Source organism: Apis florea, unplaced genomic scaffold (genome assembly GCF_048593485.1).
Source record: "Apis florea isolate Af1SG1 unplaced genomic scaffold, ASM4859348v1 contig_2272_pilon, whole genome shotgun sequence".
NCBI classification, from domain to species: Eukaryota; Metazoa; Arthropoda; class Insecta; order Hymenoptera; family Apidae; genus Apis; species Apis florea.
Window position 1 is genome coordinate 4,378,414 of NW_028256549.1, and position 20,619 is coordinate 4,399,032.

General features: G+C 41.2%; 1 protein-coding gene across 1 annotated transcript in view; it reads right to left on the reverse strand.

Moving 5' to 3' along the window:
- Window positions 1–861: 861 nt before the first annotated feature.
- The window catches only part of Octalpha2R (alpha2-adrenergic-like octopamine receptor), a 117,003-nt gene continuing 97,245 nt past the window's right edge, over window positions 862–20,619 (reverse strand). Inside the window, exons 2-3 of the mRNA XM_086917582.1 lie at window positions 16,101–16,478; window positions 862–14,863 (exon numbers count right to left, since the gene is read on the reverse strand). Coding sequence (XP_086773708.1) covers window positions 14,270–14,863; window positions 16,101–16,478 — 972 coding nt within the window. The 3' untranslated portion in view covers window positions 862–14,269. The remainder of the gene's footprint in view (window positions 14,864–16,100; window positions 16,479–20,619) is intronic.

Consider the following 20,619-nt stretch of genomic DNA (forward strand, 5'->3'; position numbering starts at 1 on the left):
GTCTTTGCCTTTCCAATTCTTCCGATTCTTATATGCGACGCATAGCATTCGTATTTATTAACATTTCGATTACTTTTTCTATCCAAAAATATAATCGTTCGATTTTTTTAAAAACGCATATCATTACCGTTGCCCAGAATTTTCCACGATTTGTCCATTAATTATACTTCGGAAACAATATTGTCGTTCGAAAGAAAGGTTACGAAATCGATCGAAGAAAGAGATAAAGTTTCCACGAAATTTCACATTGAATCGGAAAAATCGGTGAAAGTGTGACTTTATACCCTTGAATGAATGACGATCCAAATGATTATCTAAAACAAGTTCCTATTAACAAGTTTAGAGGATGACTATTGTTCAAAACTTGGGCCCGACATTTCCAAGAACTTGAAACCAGATTTCGTTGCACCGAAATTATATCAGACTTGCGAAGTTAGCCCCGAACTCTATTATAAGTTATTTAGCTGTGTAAGTAGCTTTGTGTAAGCTTTTATAAATCCACGGTTGTTAAATATCGCATTAGCACACCGAGGGGGGGGGGGGGGGGCGTGAAGAAACTTTCCAAGGATCGATTATTCATTGTCGAGTATAATATTCCTTTGCAAAAGTGTCGAGGAATAATACAAAACACTTACCTTTTGCTTAAGTTTTAACATCCGATGAAAAATAGGCTTCATTCTTGAATTAAATTAATTAATCAATTAATTGAAACGAAGAATGAATAAATGAATGAACGATCGAAGACAACAAAAGAAAAAGCGAAGAAAAAGATAATATAACTTAAATCATAATTAACGAGAAGGAAACGAGAATCATATCATCGAAGAATGAGGATAATCAGAAAAGATAAAACACGGGGTCGATTCGTTTTTCTCGTCTTTTTTTTATAAAACAAAGTCGTAATATACTGATAGTTCCTTTTTGGTTTTAATGTCGGTATACATCGTGGTGGTACTCGTATATTCACCTTCTTAAACGAACGCTCGATTGATTCGAATCGGCTCAATCGATAAAGGTATGCTGTAAAAACAGGCAATTCGTAGTAGCACAACGTAGCGGCAGAGTAAAACCGTTTCGATATTTCCGATTTTACAATTTTCCCTTTCATTTTCCCATCCATTTATTTCGTTCATTCTTTTTTCCTTTTTTTTTCCCTTCTCGTCTTTCCTCTTTCTCCCTCCTCGCTACACTTATCGCGTGTAAACTCGACTTTCGCTTCTTAAGAAAAGAAAAGAAGAAACACTAAAGAGTAGATCGTGCTGTACCGAAGTACCTGTTTTCCGTTGGGCCAGTTTGGAGAACCGAGAGTCCATTGTCTCTCTTAATCACCTCTTAATCAGACCTCTCACTCTCCCCTCCCCCCTTCTCGCTCGCGGAGAATCTCGAAGAAATAATTGCAACAATCGTCCTCTTATATATATATATATATATGTGTGTGTATGCATATACTATAGAATCGCTGTAACATTTCGATATACAATTCAAATCAATCTCAACAATATCCTCGAAATCCTTTCTTTTTTTTTTTTTTTTTTCTATATAAGATAAAATCCGTACTCAAACAACTCTGTACAATATATATTCGAACGAACTAAGGCGATATCGTTATGTTCCATCGTATTTATTTACAAACGCAATACTTATTATCACATGGTGAACCATAAAATTATCACAACTACGTACGTAAAGTTGCTTCGGTTTCTCCTTCTCTAATGATCAGAATCGGAATCGCTTTATCCCCTTCCTCCTCTTCGTCTTTCCTTCTTCTTCTTCTTCTTCTTTTCTCCTTCCGTTTTCCACTCCACGTTTCGACGTATCGAAACATACACATACGCAGGAGAGAGATCACGGTTGGGCTCTTTCTTTATCCGCGATAAGCGATTCTCCCGCAGGCAGGACGGAGAGGAAAAATCGGCGCGCTTCCCCCGATTTCCTTCCATTTTCTCGTCCGTTGTCCGCTTCAAAGCGGACTTATCCAGGAAATAAGATCGGTCGAGCGGTTTCCGGGATCGTGAAGGAATCGCCGGTTCGCCGACGAGATAATCTCGAGTCGATTCCTCGAACGAAGCGGCGGTATCGATTTTTCTTTTCTTTTTTCGTTTCGGTTTCCAATTTTTCTGAAAATTGCGTAGAAACACTGGTCGACCTATGATTCTCGCTCGTTAAATTTTCACCAGAAATTTCATTGGTTCTGCGCCACGCAACAAGTAGCTTTCGTTCTTGAAAAAAATCCATCTATTCTCCTCCCCCTCTTTGTTCCTGCTCGTTGTTCCGTTTCGCCCACGCGAAACCGCGAAACGATTTTAATCACGTGAACGAAATTGCGTGAAATTTTTTCAGGGGGAACGGATCTATTATTCGTGGACGGCCGAGAGTTTCGCTGAAATCGATTTCACCTGGGAGTCGAGGTCGACCGGAATATCCGTCCACCGCAGCATCTGGCTTATTTTTTTTTCGCATGATAAATTACGGGATTGTCGGGTCGGAGATAATACGGAGATCTTTTTCCCCACGATTCTTATTTATCCGTTTACCTTAATTAAAAGTCTAAGATTTTTTTTTCTTTCCTTTTTTTTTTCAAATTTGCGACGTTTCACGAAGAAACGAAAACGATGTTTGCCTTTTGTTAAATGAAACGTTATGAAATATATTTAGATTATTGAAAAACGGTTAATTCATTTCATAATAGCTTTTGTTCGTCTAGAATCCATTTTATGGTAGCCTCCATTGAATCTTTCTCTCAAAAGATCTTGTGGTTGAAAATAATTTCACGGCGTCCACGTCGTTTCGTAAATATATATTCCTTTATCTTCGTTATTTAAAAAGAAAAAAAATAGTTATATTTTGAATATATTACAAATTCTAAACGCGAACACAGGTATAATCGGCAAATAGCTCGTAATGGAAGACGAACGCCTCGATTCTTCGTCGGTCTGTGAACTTACCAACTTCATTAAACAAGAACGAATTTCCTAACGAAGTGAAATTAGACACGGTCCATTCTCCGGCCTGTCTTTTCCCAGCGAATAGCCGCAAACAAATTGAAGAGCGACGCGGATCGTCTCGTATAAAATCCATTATATTCCTTGGAGCGTTATTGTCTCTGTTGGGGGTGGGAATCGGAATCGAAAACTGGTCTGAATCACCGTAACCGACTTACACCGATTCGATTACATTCGCCGGCCGGAATTAGTTTCCCTCCGACGAGATTTCCTTTATTTTCTTTTTTCTCTCTTTCTTCCATCGTAGTTCAGCGAATTTTCGATCGTCCACTTTTCTCCCTTTTCTCCTTTTTTCGCAGAGAATTCGCTTCTGGACACGATCCAATTTCAAATATCGTCTTATTCTAATTTTCGCAAAGACGAAGAGAGGATCGTGTAAATAGAGAAACAATATCGTTACGAAAATGTCTCGCCTCTGTCGATTTACAGAAATTGCGTGCTTCGTACGAAAGAAACACTTGCAACGGAAAAAAGTTAATTAATTCTACACACGTAAAACCGCAAGATGAGAAGAAACATTTCTCACGTTCATATATTCTCATAGAAAGGAAACAATTTATAATTTACTTGTTTCCTTCTTGACAAAAAATATCAAACTTTTAATATCCGTAATTTTTATTACTTCGTTACGCTCGCACACCGGATTGTAACCGGACGAAAATATTTGAACATGGAAAATGTAATTAACGCGTTGTGTTTCGCGCGAAGTTGTTAAATCTGGCCGAAATTCAGCGCCCAGCCGAAATTGTGATTTTCCTAAAATTAAGGATGGTAAATATTTGGAGGGTACGCGGGGGAATCGGATCGATTTTCTGGTCGGACCTCGTCGAGAGTTTGTCGATGATCCGCTCGGCCCCTCCAGTTTTTCGTCGATTTTATCACTTGCTCCCTCGGTAACCAATCAGCCGAATACGCGTCGAGGAAGGAATGGAAGACTTTTATAGATTGAACTTGACGTGAGACAAATTTCTGCGCCCGTCGAAACTGCTTCTTCCGTTCAATCGCTTTCTTTTTATTTGTTCGTTTCGTTTGTTCTTGAAACGAAGCATTTAACATTGCGCCTACGCGTGTTCTTGCCTTACGTGTGTCGTAGTGCGTGACGATGCGTCTTGATGCAAGAATCCGTGAATGTTGAAGAGTTGGAATTTTGGAAATTTGATTAGTCTAGTTTTAATTAGATTAATGAGGAGTTATTTGTTTTGCATGTCGAATAGAAGAGATTTGTTGGTGGAACGAGCAGTTGGAACTTATAAATTTCGTCAATATCCAGGAAATAATTCTTTGTAACTTTGTAATTAAGTATTACTTTGTCAATTGCCATTAGATCTGCGCGATGAGAAATTTTCATCGTCAGAACTATAGAACCTATAATCGAATGAAAATTAGATTCGTCCTTCAGAATAATCAATATTTTATTTTAGATATTTCATGTGTTCTTCTTCTTCATATATATATATATATTTAAGTTTCTCACAAATGCACAGCAGAACAAAAAATCTGAAACTCATCATTTTGATCCATTTAATAGTTCTATCAACTTCGTATTGTACAAAAATTATAGAGAAAACAATTTGAATTGCTTTTTTGGCTCTCGGATACAGAATCACTCCATCGATTACACGAAAACACGAAATGTCTCCTTCATCGTCACGGATTCTTCACCAACACGTGACGAAAATACGTTTCGAAAGAGAGTTATCCAGTTTCGTTTCACAGACTCGGTGTACGCGTTTTCTGAACGTTTGTATGACGCGCGATTTTACCAAGTAGTCCGATTTTTTTTTATTGCTGCGTACGTAATAATCGTCGTTTCGAGAATAATGATCCACGCGTTTTGAAGAGAAAACGAGATGGAATAAAAAGAAGGTACAAAAATCGATTCACAGTTGGCGTTGCTGAATCGCATTAGGTTAGGTTTTCACCCTGTACGCTTTTTCTCGTCGCAGTGTCGACGTGATCTTCTTTTCTCTCTCTCTCTCTCTCTCTCTCTCAAAAAACGTTTTTTAATCACTAAACAACGAGTATCGAGATCGATTAATCACCGCGCTCGAAAGTTGTTACTCCAATTATTATTGGATAAATCACTCTCTCGTTGTAGGTACACGGTGTATAATATACAGTTTAAAAAATAAAAACGCTCGCCTATGCATAAGCGGGGCGGGATAGAGCGATCGATGGGTCTTTACGTGACTATGGCTGGTAATTGGAAATTTTGATTTAGAAATTCTGGGTTCTCGAATGACGCTGGATGTTTCGTTCCAAGGGAATTAGTTAGTTGCTTAGATCTGGAACGAGGTAGCACCCCGATTTACGCATCGATCGACACTGAGCTCGCATTCGCCCATTCAGGGAAGGGGGTGAGGAGGGAACATTCGCGGCGTGATCGGTCGTATCGTTCTTCGTCCGATGATTGTTCAAGCATTGTTCGAAGTGATGCGTGGTTGTCGCTGGTTTAACCCTTATGTCGATATCCATCGATACCGTCTTATCCGCACAGGAAAGATCTGGGATCTTGAACAGCGGCGCACTCAGGTTAAAGTTTGTTAGAGAAGAGAGAGAGAGAGAGAGAGAGAGAGAGAGAGAGAGAGACGCTTTTCGAGAATAATACTTGGCGGAGCTCGAAATAATTTGACTCTTTCGTGACTGCGGCAATAGAGAATCGCATTTTTACTGTATCGGGACAGTAATTGCGGTATTATGGGTTCTCGAATGCATCGAACCACGGTGGATATCCTTTTAATTGAGATTGATCTTTAAATTGTCCAGCGTCAAATTTTCTATTCTCGTCGTATCTGCTATTGACTTGGATTTCAGAATTATATTTTTTTCTAGAATAATGGAAGAATGGAGTGATGAATTTCGGGTACAGACATAAGGGTTAACGGTAGCGACCCTCGTTAGACAGCGCTTAGATATAGTCGGGAGTATAAAATCGAAAAGGTGTGTTTCAGATTCCAATCGTTCTGATTCGCAACGCATGAGATCCTCGATCCGAGAATGTAAATTGCACACTTCTCGTTGTCTACGAATCGGATTAAATCTACGAAACGGGCACATCAAATGATAATGAATTATTTATACCAGTGGAATAATTGTATTTCGTTTGAAGTTTCGTTTAAACAATTTTGATTACCGCATTACGCGCAAGGTGATCGATTATTCCCGGATCGAGGAACGATGGTGTCTGTTCATAGAACAGAATAAGAGCGTTCGTTGCCACGCGATCGAGCTGATCTCCGCGAAGGGCGGCCGTGCGAAAGGTAAAAATTGTTTTTCGATTGCCTCGAGGTGCGTCCGAATGGCGATGAAATTGCGCACGAATTCGTCGGAACACGGACGAATACGCTCGTTAAATTCCATTCGATGTGAACGAACTCCAACATCATGCTTTTTCACCTCGCAATGATCGCCCTTCAGATAATCTCGACCGCTGACAGTTCGTTCGCGTTTCGTTTAATCGCGTGCTCGCTATTGTCACTGGATAGAATTCTCAGCTTCTTTTTTCTTTTCCACTTTTATTTTCAACGGATTACACAACGTCTCCTTCGTTTCGTTTTTTTTTTTTTTCCTTTTATCGGCGATCGATGACAATTTCGGAGAAAAATCGTATTCGCTTATACACCAATGCTGTTCAGATTATAGTTTTCACTACGAGAAGAATTGAGGACGAAAAATAATTAAAGGCGGACAATTTGCACAGTGGAAGCTTAAGATTTTAGGTCTTCTCGGGCCTACACTGCCGAAATTGTCCGAGACTCACCGATGTTGGCCGAAACTACTCGAACATTGACCGCGACCGGCAATTGCTGAACAGCATAGGCTCGTACACTAGAAATGCTTTACTGTTCGAAGAAAAATCGGAACGAACCGGAACCGATTGTCCTTGGTCGCGTTTCCGGCAGAGAACGCGATTTTTTATCTCGAGAATGATCATCGCGGACCGGAAACGAGATTTTTTCCGGGCTTTGTACACTAAAACATCGTTGACAGAAGTATCGTATCGTTCGACTAACTGTATTTTAGTTCGGTCTTGCACTCTCTTCACGCGACAGACGAACAACGTTATTAGACAGTAAAACTTGTTGCATCGATAGTAATGTCGGCTAACAACGACGGTAATAATACGATGACAATAGTCTTTAGTAATATTAATAGTAATATCGGTACACTCTATGTGTATATGTATATGTATATATATATAAGTATATATACGTATATACAATATAATATGATTTATAATAATTCACGATAAACGATACCATAAATCTTATTTCCTTCTCTTTCTCTCTCTCCCTCCCTCGCTCTGTCTTTCCTTCCTCGCAAATATCTAATCCATTTCTGCAATTAATTAATTAGAAACGTAACCACGCCCAACCTGGTGAGTAATAATCGTCGATCCCAACACACACCTTGAAAGCGTTTTAGTGATATCACAGTGATTTCATTGCTCCAATATATTATCGATAGAGATCGTTTCGCGGCCCCTAGCGCGAGATCGTTCGGATTATTTCTCAAAATTAAGTTTTGTTAAACCTTACGCGAATAATCGAGTATCCAACTACTTTTTCATTTAAAAATGTACGTAATTGTAGAAAGATATACATTGAAATGAAAAGTTGAACGAAAGTTTTGAGCGCTAGTCTATATAAGTTAAATAATTTTAATCGAGAAATTAACAAATAAATCAATTCACGAAATCTATGCCAATTTAAAGATACGGTGGATTAAACGCATTTTCGAGTAATCGAGGAATTTCAAATTGTCCAGACATTTAACGTTATAATGATAATCGTAAATAGATACGATGAAGAGCTTTAAGAAAAGGAAAATGGAAGTTCGGATCAAATTATTCGATTATATGTATATATGTTGAAATCTCAAATAGTACATTTAACGGTGGAAATTCAATTGACTGTTTACTTTGCATAAATTCTCTCCGTAAATGTATTATTAATGGAAAGATTATCCGAATGTAAAGTTTACGAAGTTGGAGGGTCGATAAGTCTGGGTTACCAGAGATAATTAATTCAACTTTTTAGCCGGTGATTCGGAGTGAAATGTAACCAGTTTCTCTTGGTTCACCAACGGTCGCGAGAATTTCCGGAAGATGAATCGAACGAACGATAAACGCGAATTTTGGAAAATTTGTAAAAACGAACGATCTCGCTCTATCTCAAAATCTCGAGCGGACAAAGGGTTGATGGCCGCTCGACGGTTAAGAAATAATAATTTCAAAGTTGGATCGTTGGATCCTTAGGGCGACGCTGGATTATTTAAATATTGTATACTATGTGTGTGTGTATATATATATATATGTATATATAAGAATGATCGATGGTAATAAGAACGAGAATGATGAATGGCGATAATAAGAATAATGGTAATCTGTTAATAATAATAAGAATAATATTAGTAACAATATACATATCTGTGTACAATGTGTATAAATACAAAGTATCGTGTCGTTCGTTTAATTCATTATTCAATTTCTCTCGACAACGTGTTCAGATTTATGTCGCTTAGATTCAGAGACGGTACGAACGTTACGAATATTATTAATTTTAATTAATTAGAATGATCGTTCTTGCTTTTTAAACATCTTTTCTTAAATTCAATCGAACAACCCCATCGAAATCGATTTCTTCTTCGTCGTTCGCTTTCCCTTTCGTCGTACACTTTCCTTACTTATCCTCGTGTAAAGATCCTTCGCACGATTTCGCTTCGAAAAAAAAAAAAAATGCAAATTTCTCTTATTCCTACCGCCTAGTTAAGTTAACATCGTGTGTACGTATGGTAGGTTTATTAATTAAGTTACTGACACACACACACACACAAAGAGATTCATGGAAAAAATTTGGTTTGCAAAAAATCTCGGCCGACCGCCTAAGGCGAGATCGCCGCCGTACACGTAGTTTTTTCGTTAACAGTATTTAATTGGTAAACGACAGTACGTTATTCATAATTACTTAGTACGTTGCTTTTTACGGATTCACGGTATTTCCCCCCCCCCTTTTTTTCTTCTTTTTAATTTTCTCCTTTACTACTCCCATTCCTCTCAGCGAAGCGCAAGCCTCTTTTTTTTTTTTTTTTTTTTTTACACGTTAGCGTAGTTTCTTCATCAATCTTAAATCTTACGTATCTTACAAGTAGTTACTCGTTTGTTTACAGGAAAAAATCGAATCTCGCTTATTACGACTTACATCGATCTAATTAAGAAACTAACAACGAGGAGAAACATTTCTTTCACTCCTTTCCTATTGCCGCCATATATATATATTCTTTGCTATTTTAAAGATAGATAAAATCTTTTCCACGATTTTCGATCTTCGGAGAAACACGGCGAGCTATGCAATTTCGCAAAACGAACGATAAAATAAAATAAATAAAATAAAAGAAGAAATCGAAAGGCCTCTCTCTGTCTCTCCAGCTCGATAGCTTTATTGTAAATCACAATGATCGACGATTCATAGCGAGAAACTCTAGAACGTGGAAATAGCGGACGATCAGGGGGGAGAGAAAAGCGCGACGCATCGATCGTCTAAAATATTACCGTGCATCCTGTCTCGCGGTTAGAGCGTGAATTCCGCTCGGTTTCACGTATCCGGCCTTTCGTTTACGCGTTCGAGAACATAATATCTGTGAAAGGGATCCTTTTATTTCGTGCACGATAAATTCCCGAGGATCCGGTCGTCCGTCTAATACGAAGATTTACAAAGTATGCGATGTAATATTTCGCGAGGGATATCCTCTTTAGATATCGAAAAAGGAGGGGGGGGGGGGAAATCCATCATTTCTCCAAGCCTGGTATTTTAATTTCTGATTTTATACAGGGGATATATTTTTAACGTGAAAATGGAAAACATTGGATTGGATGCTTTTCGGCAAAGCTTATTCCTTTCTGATTTCGAGAGCAACTCTCAAATTATTTTCACCGAATCGTGTAAAGTGTAACTCTCGAGAATCACTTTGAGAATAAAAGTTATTATTCTCGAGCAATGATCGTCGAGAGAGAGAAAGACACGGATGCAAAGTAAAATTCTCGAGAATCGGACATCGCTTTGAGGCGATAAAGAAACTCACTGTGTCAGACGATCTCCATTCGATAAAATACTTCCCCTACACTTTCGTTCCGATAAAAATACCGAATGCTCGTCACTCGAAAACATTTGAAATCAATTTTCTATGAATCGATTGTAAAAAATTTGCTCCCCTGCTATTCTTAACCGTTGATTAATCGTTTTGCGTTTGCGTTCTCGTTCGAGAAATTATACATCAATCTTTTTCGATCCGTGGAGAAAAATCGAGAAAAATCTAAACCTTAAAGCCTGTACCATCCATCTATCTCGTCCCCCATTGATCCATACGCTAATAATCCGCCCGGTTACTCAATCTTATCGCCTCTCATTGATACGCTCGAGGATACCGTCTCGTTCCCTCGACACTTTGCCCCAGTTACTCGTGCAATGCGTCGAGCTTGAAAGAGACAGAGAGATAACGGCATGCGGGAGAAAGCGCGTGTATGTATGCATCAACGACGTATGTATGCACGGTTTATTGATTTATCGTTGTAGCGCGTTGCGTGTCACATATGCAGGGCTGCGAAGGGGCTGCGGTTAATTCGTAAATTAGACGCCGTCGAGTCAATGTTACGCGGAAAATGGACTCGTTTCTTGGATATGATAAAAAAAAGGAGAGAACGATTTATTTGCGACGAAGGGGGGATCGATCGAAGTTCATTTAATTCGTTTCGGTTTTAATCAATTAACTGTTCGCGAATACGAACACGAAACATTTTTATTCGAACTTAACGAGAATTAGAGTTTTAACGGGAAGAAGGCAGAGAAATCGGCTCTAAAAGAGAAAAAGAAAAGAGTGGAAATATTGAATTGATTTATCGATCTTATATCTCGTCGATGTAAGGAATAATATTTATTAATTGAGAATCGAGTAGTAGAAAGTGATGACGCAGGTATAAATTATGTTATTCGTACGATGCAAGGCCAATCAGCTGATCGAACGTCAATTAAAATTTCGCGTGAAGCAAAAGTTGTACTTTCTTCGAACGAAATCTCTCTTATTTTTAATACACTCGATACCATTCGTTCGATTTCATTCTCTTTCCAGCTTTTCCAAAATACGGGCACAGAACACGTTTGAACAGAAATTTTGTCCCGCAACTTGTGAAAGATCGTTGGCAAAAAGCAACGTTCGGTATGGTATGGCCGCGTGAAACGTATCATGGCTCTTAACTCCTAATCCCGGGCCGAAAATAGCCGGATTTCGAACCGTTACCTTCGCACACAAATCCGAGAGTAATTTTTTTATCCGTGTTCCTCGTGGCCAAACGACGAGGATGATCTTTAATCTGCGAGATAGAAAGGCCAGATTGAATGCAACGGTGGAAAAGTACCAGGGGGAAATTGTTTCCCGAAATTTTGTCCCGACGGTGGGTGGACCGCCCTTTCGATTTACGAGCGCAATGTTCCCTCTTTGATTTGTTTCGCTGGATCTTCTCTGCTGGTGGAGAAAGCGTGCCAATGTTTCGGATAAGCGTTCGTGGAAAATGCTTTCGATATGCTTGTGTCCCTTCTTCTTTTTCGCGTGTAATTTCAATTTCGAAGAAATTAATTAATCGAAAATTATATATTTCGAAAATATTCGTGAATCTTGAAACTTTTTGTAACTCGAAACTCTCCGAATTTTGAATATCCATTACTGTTTCCTTTTCTTTTTTAGAAGTATCGTTTTGCTACGATTTTAATCCTTTGCACGTATTCTCATTTCTGTTTCCTTGATATATCTCCTCGAAGGGAGTGCAAAAGATTAATAAATTATATCTCCAATAAAAATGTACGATTTCGAATAGGTTTAGAAATTAATCTAATATATGGAAACGATGTGTATCTGCGGTTGAGCAAAGAGAAGATGGCAGATTTCAAGCCATTGATCGATTTCGAGGATAGATTCGACGAGCAGGCGTTAAATTATATCGCGAATTGGCGCACAAACATTGCGTAATGCTGCGTAATAATTGAAACGGCGCAGGTCTCTCCTTCCGAGTTGGCGGCGTCAATAAACAAATAAAACGGGAGCAATGGAGAATTGAATGTTTCATATATCGAAATTTATTCTTGCTTAAACGCGCTCCTCTTCTTTTCGTTCCTGAAGATCGATTCGTTCCTTTTAAGATCGCCGCATGTTTAACAACGCGAGAACGAACAAATATCGGTGGGATTTCAATGGTATATTCGTGTCTTTGTACGATAGAATTCCATTTACACGGAGCTCGTGTAATTGTTCCCTTCGCTCGTTGTAATTTTCAAATAAACAGAATTTAGATTACGAGATATAATGGTAGATCATAATGGATTATACACAGAGCGTATTTTTCACTAGCGTATGAGTTTTGTCCTTTCAACATGCTGTTTCTGTGAAAAGAAAAAAATATCTTTCAATCGAAATTGCAGGAAAAATGTCGACGTGATTCTTCGTCGAGGGATCGATATTCAAGATATAGATCTTTACAATCGACCGTACGTGAATTTAACACGATTCCTCGAATCACGCGGCTCATCATTCTATTTACGTCGTTGTATTTATAATATTTTCATTCGTAGCAGAGACGTATGATTCGAGAGACGTATGATGCTCACAACCAATCCGGATAATAGGAGCTCTCGGGTGGAGTTCGCTTAATTACGAAAATTTCGTTCCGTTGAATGGAGTTCGGCTGAATGGAATTCTATTGTACATATTTTAATTAGAACGCGTCCATTTAACGACAACAGCAACTCTTCCATATCCTCTCGATAGTGGCACGAATAATAATTATTATTAACTAGGTGTTTGTTCAATTTCATTTTATTGCAAAATACGTATGCCTCCCTCGTATATAAACAACTTGTTACTTTGTTTATTGCTGATGCGTGACGTTAAATGCGCAATAACACTTGGACGCTGCTGGAATACGCCAATACCGGGCCACTGATTATCAACCCCTTCCTGCGTTGCCCGCTTTTAATATTCGACGATCTAACCCTCCTCCCCCCCCCCCAAACCATCCAAAGTCTTCTCCCCTTCACTCTTCTTCCCTGCCCTCCCCCACCATTCGATTTCGTTTTTAAACTGGAAAAATTCCTACGATTTTTTTTTTTTTCTTATTTTAATAATTACGTGTTATTACGTGTTGCGTGTTCGCCATTCTTACCTTCTTATTTTTTTTAAATCGATAAAATTGGAAAAAAAGACGGTTTAAAACGATTAAACCGTAAATCGCGCCTATTTATAATAGGAAACATGCTTTTATTTGTCCAAATTTCACTCTCGTTCTCCTCACTCGCTTCGAGATCCTCGTCCCTCCCGATGTGCGCGTGTAAAAATCGAAACAGAGGCGAGAGAAATCGTTTTCTCTCTCTCTCTCTCTCTCTTTCTTTCATCACTTTTCATCCTCCTTGACACACGCGCGATTCTCTCTCTCTCTCTCTCTCTCTTCTCCAAGAAAACTTCGTATCCGATTACTCGCGCATCGGAAATTTCAAATACACGAGCCACGAATCGAAGAATAATTTCGAAATCGAGCGAAACTAGACGCGACAGAGGTGTCCTCTTTCTCGGTCACCCACGCTCCCCTCGTATTAAAGATATATATATATATATACATAGATATATATCTTTAATATACGGAAACTCGGCAGGGAGGCGCGGTATTATGTACACACACGCATATGCTATACATATCTACATTTTCACGATACATCGATAGTAAGTGGATTGTCGCGACGTTTAATTTACAATCGGGCCGTGTGTCCGTCCAAGGAACTCGGAGAGGGAGGAATACAAATGGCTGGTGCACGCCTATCGGAATATCGAGGACAGGCGTATATTTCTCTTCTTGCTCCTCCCGGAGAAGGGAGGCGATAGATGGTGGGCGAGGATGGAGAAAAGGCTCACGATCTCTCCTCAAGTGTGTCAAGAACGGAGGGAGCAACGTGTTTGATTCGAATCATCCGTCTTCGATGGCGTTGAATCGACAACCGGTCGGAAATCTCGAGAACCTGTTGGCGAAACGCTGGAAGAACGCGGTCGATCGAGGAAATTTCGCGCGTGGACAATCCCCCGTCGTTCTCCCCTCAAATGCTCTTGCTGGATCCTATGGTGGACGCGGCACCGCCCCGGTCCAACCGCGAGAGCGATCCGCGCGCCTTTCGATTCTCGTTTCTTTTACCTGGAAGAACCCGTTCGTGAGCGTTCGTCCAGGGACGACGGGATTATTTGAAGAGTATCCTGCGGAAGGCGCGGCGAAAGTCCTTGTTGAAGACGGTGTAAATGAATGGGTTGAGGGCAGAGTTCATGTATCCGAGCCAGAACGCGATCACGAACGCCTGGATCGGTATGTTGACGTTTGGGAAGAGAGGTTTCGCGATGTACAGGACGAAGAATGGGAGCCAGCACGCGATGAAGCTGCCCATTATGAAGCCCAATATCAGGGTGGCTCGTTTCTCCTTCTTCCTCGCCAGTCTCCTCTTCTCTCTCTCCGGGTCCCGCGGCTTGGACGACTTGGCCTCGACGCCCGCCTCGTCCTTGCCGGACGCCCGGCCCCCGTCCCCGTGCTCCCTCCTCAGCTTGCCGATGTTCCTTCGCCCGAAAATGGGCTGGCAGAGGCGAAGCTTGAGCGGCTTGACGACGGCGCACCTCGAAACGACGCCGCTGTCCGACGACGACGGATCGAACTCGGACACCATGTCGACGTCGATACCGACGCTGGGCGCCCTGCATCGGGACGGGACGCTCGATTGCCCGTCACCGTTCACGGACAGCGTCGCCTTCAGGCTGCTCTTTTGCACCGGAACCGGCATCGTCACCTGTCCAACAGATTCGTACCATTTCAAAGAACGGACGGATGATGGAAATTTTCGGGAATCGTAGAGGAAAATTTTATTCGTATTATTTATATTTAAGAAGATTGCCGATCAACTTGGAATATTCGATATTCAAAATGAGAATATATATTACAAGTCGAATTTTATCTCCGTCTCAATCCCTTAATCGGTGAAAATCTACGTAATATATATTATATTTTATTTTAGAGTTCCTAGAATGTACTAAATACACGTATTTATAACAATAAAATGTAGGATAACGAGATGACCGAGTAAATTGCTGTAACGAATCTGACCAAGCCCGAGAAAAGTGAAATTCAGCACGTTCGTGCGTTTCGTCTAAGCTAACGGGATATAACTTAGATCAACAAACGATTATACGCTTGGTTGCACAGCTGAACCAGCGATTGAAATAATCGAGATTCACTTGTAAATCCTCGTTTAACGTTTAGATGCTTGTAACCTCGATAATATTTACGAATCTACGAAGGATATCGGATGAATTCGAATTTACGATAAAAAAGAAGAATCGGTGTAGGACGAAATCCAGTAGCGAATTTCCGAGATTCACGGAGTCCGCTTTTATGCGTTGCACGAGGATCTCGAGGAGGTTCGTGACTGTAACGTCAAACCGGATCTATTCAGATTCCCGCCACGAAACTGAAGTTATTGGGTAAGTGCACTCGGGATACGAGCGCGGAGACAGGTGTCTTGCGTGTCTTCGAGGCTCGAGAATCCGCTACCACTTAGAAAAGGAAAGGGCTGATAAGATGTTTGACGTTACGGAATGGATGGGGAAAATTGAGAGAGAAAAATAAGATATAAATATTCGGCATATATATATATATATATAAACATGTTCGAACAACTTGCTCGAACGGAGACGTATTATTTCTTCGTATTCCGGGATAACGAGGAATAATATTTGTTGACAATATCGTGTCGCGTTACACTCGTGTGAAATATGACGTAGGAGAATAACATAACGCGAGACGGGATATTTTCATTTCCTCCTCCCATAGACCAGTTGCCATTACGCTTTCGTTCGAACAACTCCTCCTTCGTAACAAGAGCACATCGAAATTATCCGAATCGTTCTTACATCGCTGATATTTTCATTGAAATTGAAAATTAGACTAAAGTAGAATCGAACAGAATCAACAGCCTCTCTCTTTCTCGACCATTTCTCGAAAGAAGATAATATCGAACGATTGTCAACCTTGAGCGTGTCCTTCTCCTCCATGGGGATACTGCTCCCCCCTCCGGGATCCGCCTCGGAGGTGCTGACGTCGCTGGCGAAGTCGCACGTGACGATGGGAATTTGCACGGGCTGGTTCTCGATGGTGGCGACGTTCTCCATGGCGGAGCCTGGTGGCTTCTTCGCCTCGGTGGCGGGCGTGCTCTGCGTGAAGCTCGTCTGCCTCACGTCCGGCGACTCGGGCGGCACCACAGCGCGGGGACGCGGCTTCCGGATGCCCCGCCGCGCCCGCGCCTTCGCCGCGAAGTAAATGCGTATGTACACGAACACCATGATGCACGAGGGGATGTAGAAGCTGCCGAGCGCCGAGTAAAGGACGTAGCCGATGTCCTCCGAGAGCTGGAACAGAAACCATCGAGAAGCCACGTTCAACGAGCGTTCATCTCGATTCATCTGAAAATGATTCGAATCAGCTTTTCTTTCATCGAGTTGTACCGGTAATTTGAGGGAGAAGATTTGTATTGTGAGTGCAAATAAGTTCTTTCTTCCAAAGATTTTATTATCCAAGATTTCGTCTTGGAGCGATTCCTCTAATCTTATCGTCGTCTTCCGAATTAAAATTTTCAAATTTAAATCTTTAAGAGTTTTCTCTAACGAAAGGTCTTAGAACGGTCATCGCGACTCTTCTTAAAAACGAAACAACGCTCTTTCGGATGGCATTTCAAACGGGTGATTCGTAATTCGAACTCAATCAAAAGTTACGATCGTAGAGAAAAAGGGGAAGGAACTTATTTGCACTCCTAATATTACTATAAACTCGACGAAAATCTCAGTCACCCTTTTTCTCGATCATCGATACGATTAATCGTGTTGTTTCGCGATTGTCGCGAAATCCTCTACGTTCTTCGAGCAGAACTTGATTCGACTTTTCAAATACCTCTCTGTGCGCAAAAAGTTGCTCGAATTGCTTCGATTCAACGAAATATGGGATCACGCTTGGTTCCCCCCTTTCTCCTTTCCCCCGACTAATGGACGAACGTTCGTAATTTTCTCCGCTCCGCGAAAGATTTTTGTTTCGTCGATCGTTGCTTCCCCGCAATAACAATTTTTACGCGGTTACGCGATAGCTGGGGCGAGAAGAACTGGGTTACGTCGGCTCACAATGCGAGCCGTTGCGCTGGTGAAAGCCGTGGCTGGAACGTAACGAAACGACTCGAGCATTATGCGCGCGTTAAAGTCTAATTCAATTTAATTTACGCCGTTGGCCTTTCCTTGAAACACTCGGCGGAATAAAATGGGTGGTGGACAGGGCGGGATGAAATAACTTGTTCGTCACAGGCCGCTGTAAGGCGTCCCCATTTGCATTTCAATTAAGCCGACGAGCCGAGTATATTCGTTTGGTTTATATATAAGTTTCGTTATTCACTGACACGGAGCAGGGGTGGTTAGAGAACGCGAGGCGGATGGAATCGTCTTGGGAGTCGCGAATAAGGCAGTTAAGAACAAACGAATGGAAGAGTAGAATAAGAATCGAAACGAACATTTCGATTCTTAGATCCGTTAGAGGGCGGTGTAATAGATACAATGGAATATCTCGTGGTAATCGAAGTAAAGCGAGGCTACTACGCTCGTTTCGGACTTTATCACACGAGAAACCGATTTAGATCTTCTTATAAAGCATTGTGTCCCCTGCTGATACTCGGTGTCTCATTTCATCCTTCTCCGTTCTCTACTCGAGTACGTTCCATTCGTTGTTGTTTGCCGCATTTACCGCAGAAATAACGAAGCTCTCGAGGGGATATACGTGATAGTTAAACGGGAACGAGAATTGGGTTTATCTCACGATTTCACGTAATTCGCGACGCGATCGATGATTTCGTCGTCCCGAAATCAGACCCAGAGACGCTTAATCCTCCCTACTTTAGAGCTTCGGATTACTCGAAAACCCTCCTTCACAATCTTAGAAACGATTAGCGAGTGTAAACTTCAATCTTCTTCAACCGGTAACCGTTTAATCTTTCTCCCTCCCTTCCTCCTTTTTTCTTCTTTCGCGGTCGTTGCCGTTTTCCCGGGCTTTCATAACGCCGTTACGCCCTCGAAAGTCTCGAAAAATCCGACACCTAACCGGTCTGCCCGCTTTTTCCTTTTTTTTTTATCCTCTTTATCCCGAGTCGAGGTCGGTGAAAGGCGACGAAAAGTGTAAAAGAGTAGAGAGCACCCGTCGAGCGTGTTATCGCGCAAACACGCGGAATAACGAGCCGTTTCGACGCGAGGAAATTCCATAAGAGTCGAAAATTCGCGATCGATTACAATTCTTTTTTTTTTCTTCTTCCGCTTTTATGATCTGCGAGATTCACGAAAGTCTCGTTTGATCTTCCTCCATCGAGAGACAAATCTTCCTCGGATGATCGGTGGACGCGACTGGAGAGGTCGATTCTTCCGCATCCTTGAAACCGTCGAGGGTTCGGTATTATCGGTCACCTGGTCACGCCGCCTCCATTCTTGCCAAGAGAGGAGGAAGGGCGAGGCGAGGTCTGTCGTGGTGACGTCAAACGTTACTGGGCCACCCCTTCCTCTCTCCCTTCCACACGCGATTTTCACAGTATATATATATATTTTTCTTCTTTTTTCTCTTCCTTTCCATCTCTCTCGACCGTGCGTTTACCACTCACGGCTTTCTTAATGAAGAATTCATTCCATTCCTCCTGTCCACCACCTCGAACAAGCCTCCTCCACGCATCCTTCCACACGGGCGAAGTAACGAGCAATCTCTCGAGCCCGGAGGAGAATGAAAATTCATGAAATCATGAATAATAAGATCGGTTTGAGGGAAGAGACGTATCCGTTGGTCAACTGGAAGAGAATGTTGGATGGAATACCGTTGAAAAATTCAGGTATTTCGTGGCGGTGCGAATCAATCCATGGGGATAAAATATTCGCACGATTCGCGCGTTTAACTAGAACGATCCCATGCCGATCGAACGGGATCTTGGCCATTTTAAATCGCGCCACTCAGAGAATTCGATTCGCCAACAATTTCAATTATGGATCAACGACGTGGATGATGCTCTACGCGTGCCATGCTCTTTTGTAATGAACAAACTTGCGAAACTTATCGACTCGATTTCTTTTACGATTTCATCATCGATCGACTCGAGAAAATTCTTTTTTTTTGTCGAAGCTACGATTAAATTCAAGGAAAATGGCGGAAGAAGCCGTGTACACGCCGGTTTTGTCCCGACCCAATTACGTTTCTTTCCATCCGCGCCTTCTTCTTTTCATCCGGATTCGGGGAGGGATCCCGCTCTTTAAGCGCGGCGTCAGCGCGAAGCCGAGAAAACGATTACATCTCCCCGGCACCCTCTAAATAATTGCATTCCGCTTGTCTCATCCTCTCTCTCGCGAATATGGAGGGGAAAAAATTACATTTTTCAGAATGCTCTTAATTGAATTGCACGGCCGTGATTAAACGACGAAGCACGAGCATAACGGAGTATAACCTATCCTTCCGTCTGGAAATATAATATCGCAGACGACAGAGAATACATTACACCCCTCGTGTTTCCCTCGCGGTTAATCGAGTTTGACCCTTTCGAGGAGAGGGGGTTACGGGTGAATATTCCTTGCACGTTGCATTTTATACACGAAATTACTAATTTATCAATCGCTTAAGAGCTATCGAAACTAATCGTGAGATTGTGAAATATTTCTTTTTATAGAAAATCATTTATTATCTAAGATAATAATTTTCAATGGGAGAAAGTATCGGAGGAAATAAGAGATTCGAGCATGATAAATTTGAAGGAGGAAAGAAGATTATCTTGTATCAGTTTCGTCATTATCGTTTAAAATTTACTATATACATAAATAAAGATATAGATTACGGTAGGGAAAAAAATTGAGAGCGTGTAACGTGAGAGTGTGCCCCGTATCGGAAAATAGCCGTATCGGTGGAAACACATGTGCCCCAATTTTTAAAATTGGCACACACACGTTTAAAATTTGATCGATACGAGCAATCCCTATCATCTACAATCCCGAAATAGAACAGTGGCAAGAATTAAATAAAAAAAAAAAAAAGAAATCCCCCTTATTCATTTGTATTCCATTCTCAGACGTTCCTTTTGAAGATAGAGAGAAATGGCCGAGCGAAAGATGAGAAAAGAGAGATTACATCCGCGAGGGATCCGAGTTATTGGTTACCAAAATCCACCCCTCCTTCGATGGAGGAACTTCTTGGATTCTTTTCAATAAGGACGTGTCACCGTTTTCACGAATAAGTGTATGTATATATATATATACACCATTCGTTCCTCCATTTTTACTTCTTTCCCTGTTGGAGGAAAAAGTTGCAAGGATTAGAAATTCATCACGATGGTGGGGTGTGGCGGCGCATTTTACGGTTTCGTTGGTTGGACGCCGCGATTGATACTCCCTTTGTCCTCCGCGGGACTATTGTGCTTTCGTGCTTTCGCGGGACTGGCCGACTTGAAATAGAAACGCGAAGAAATGAATTTCTTTCTTTCTTTCTTTCTTTCTT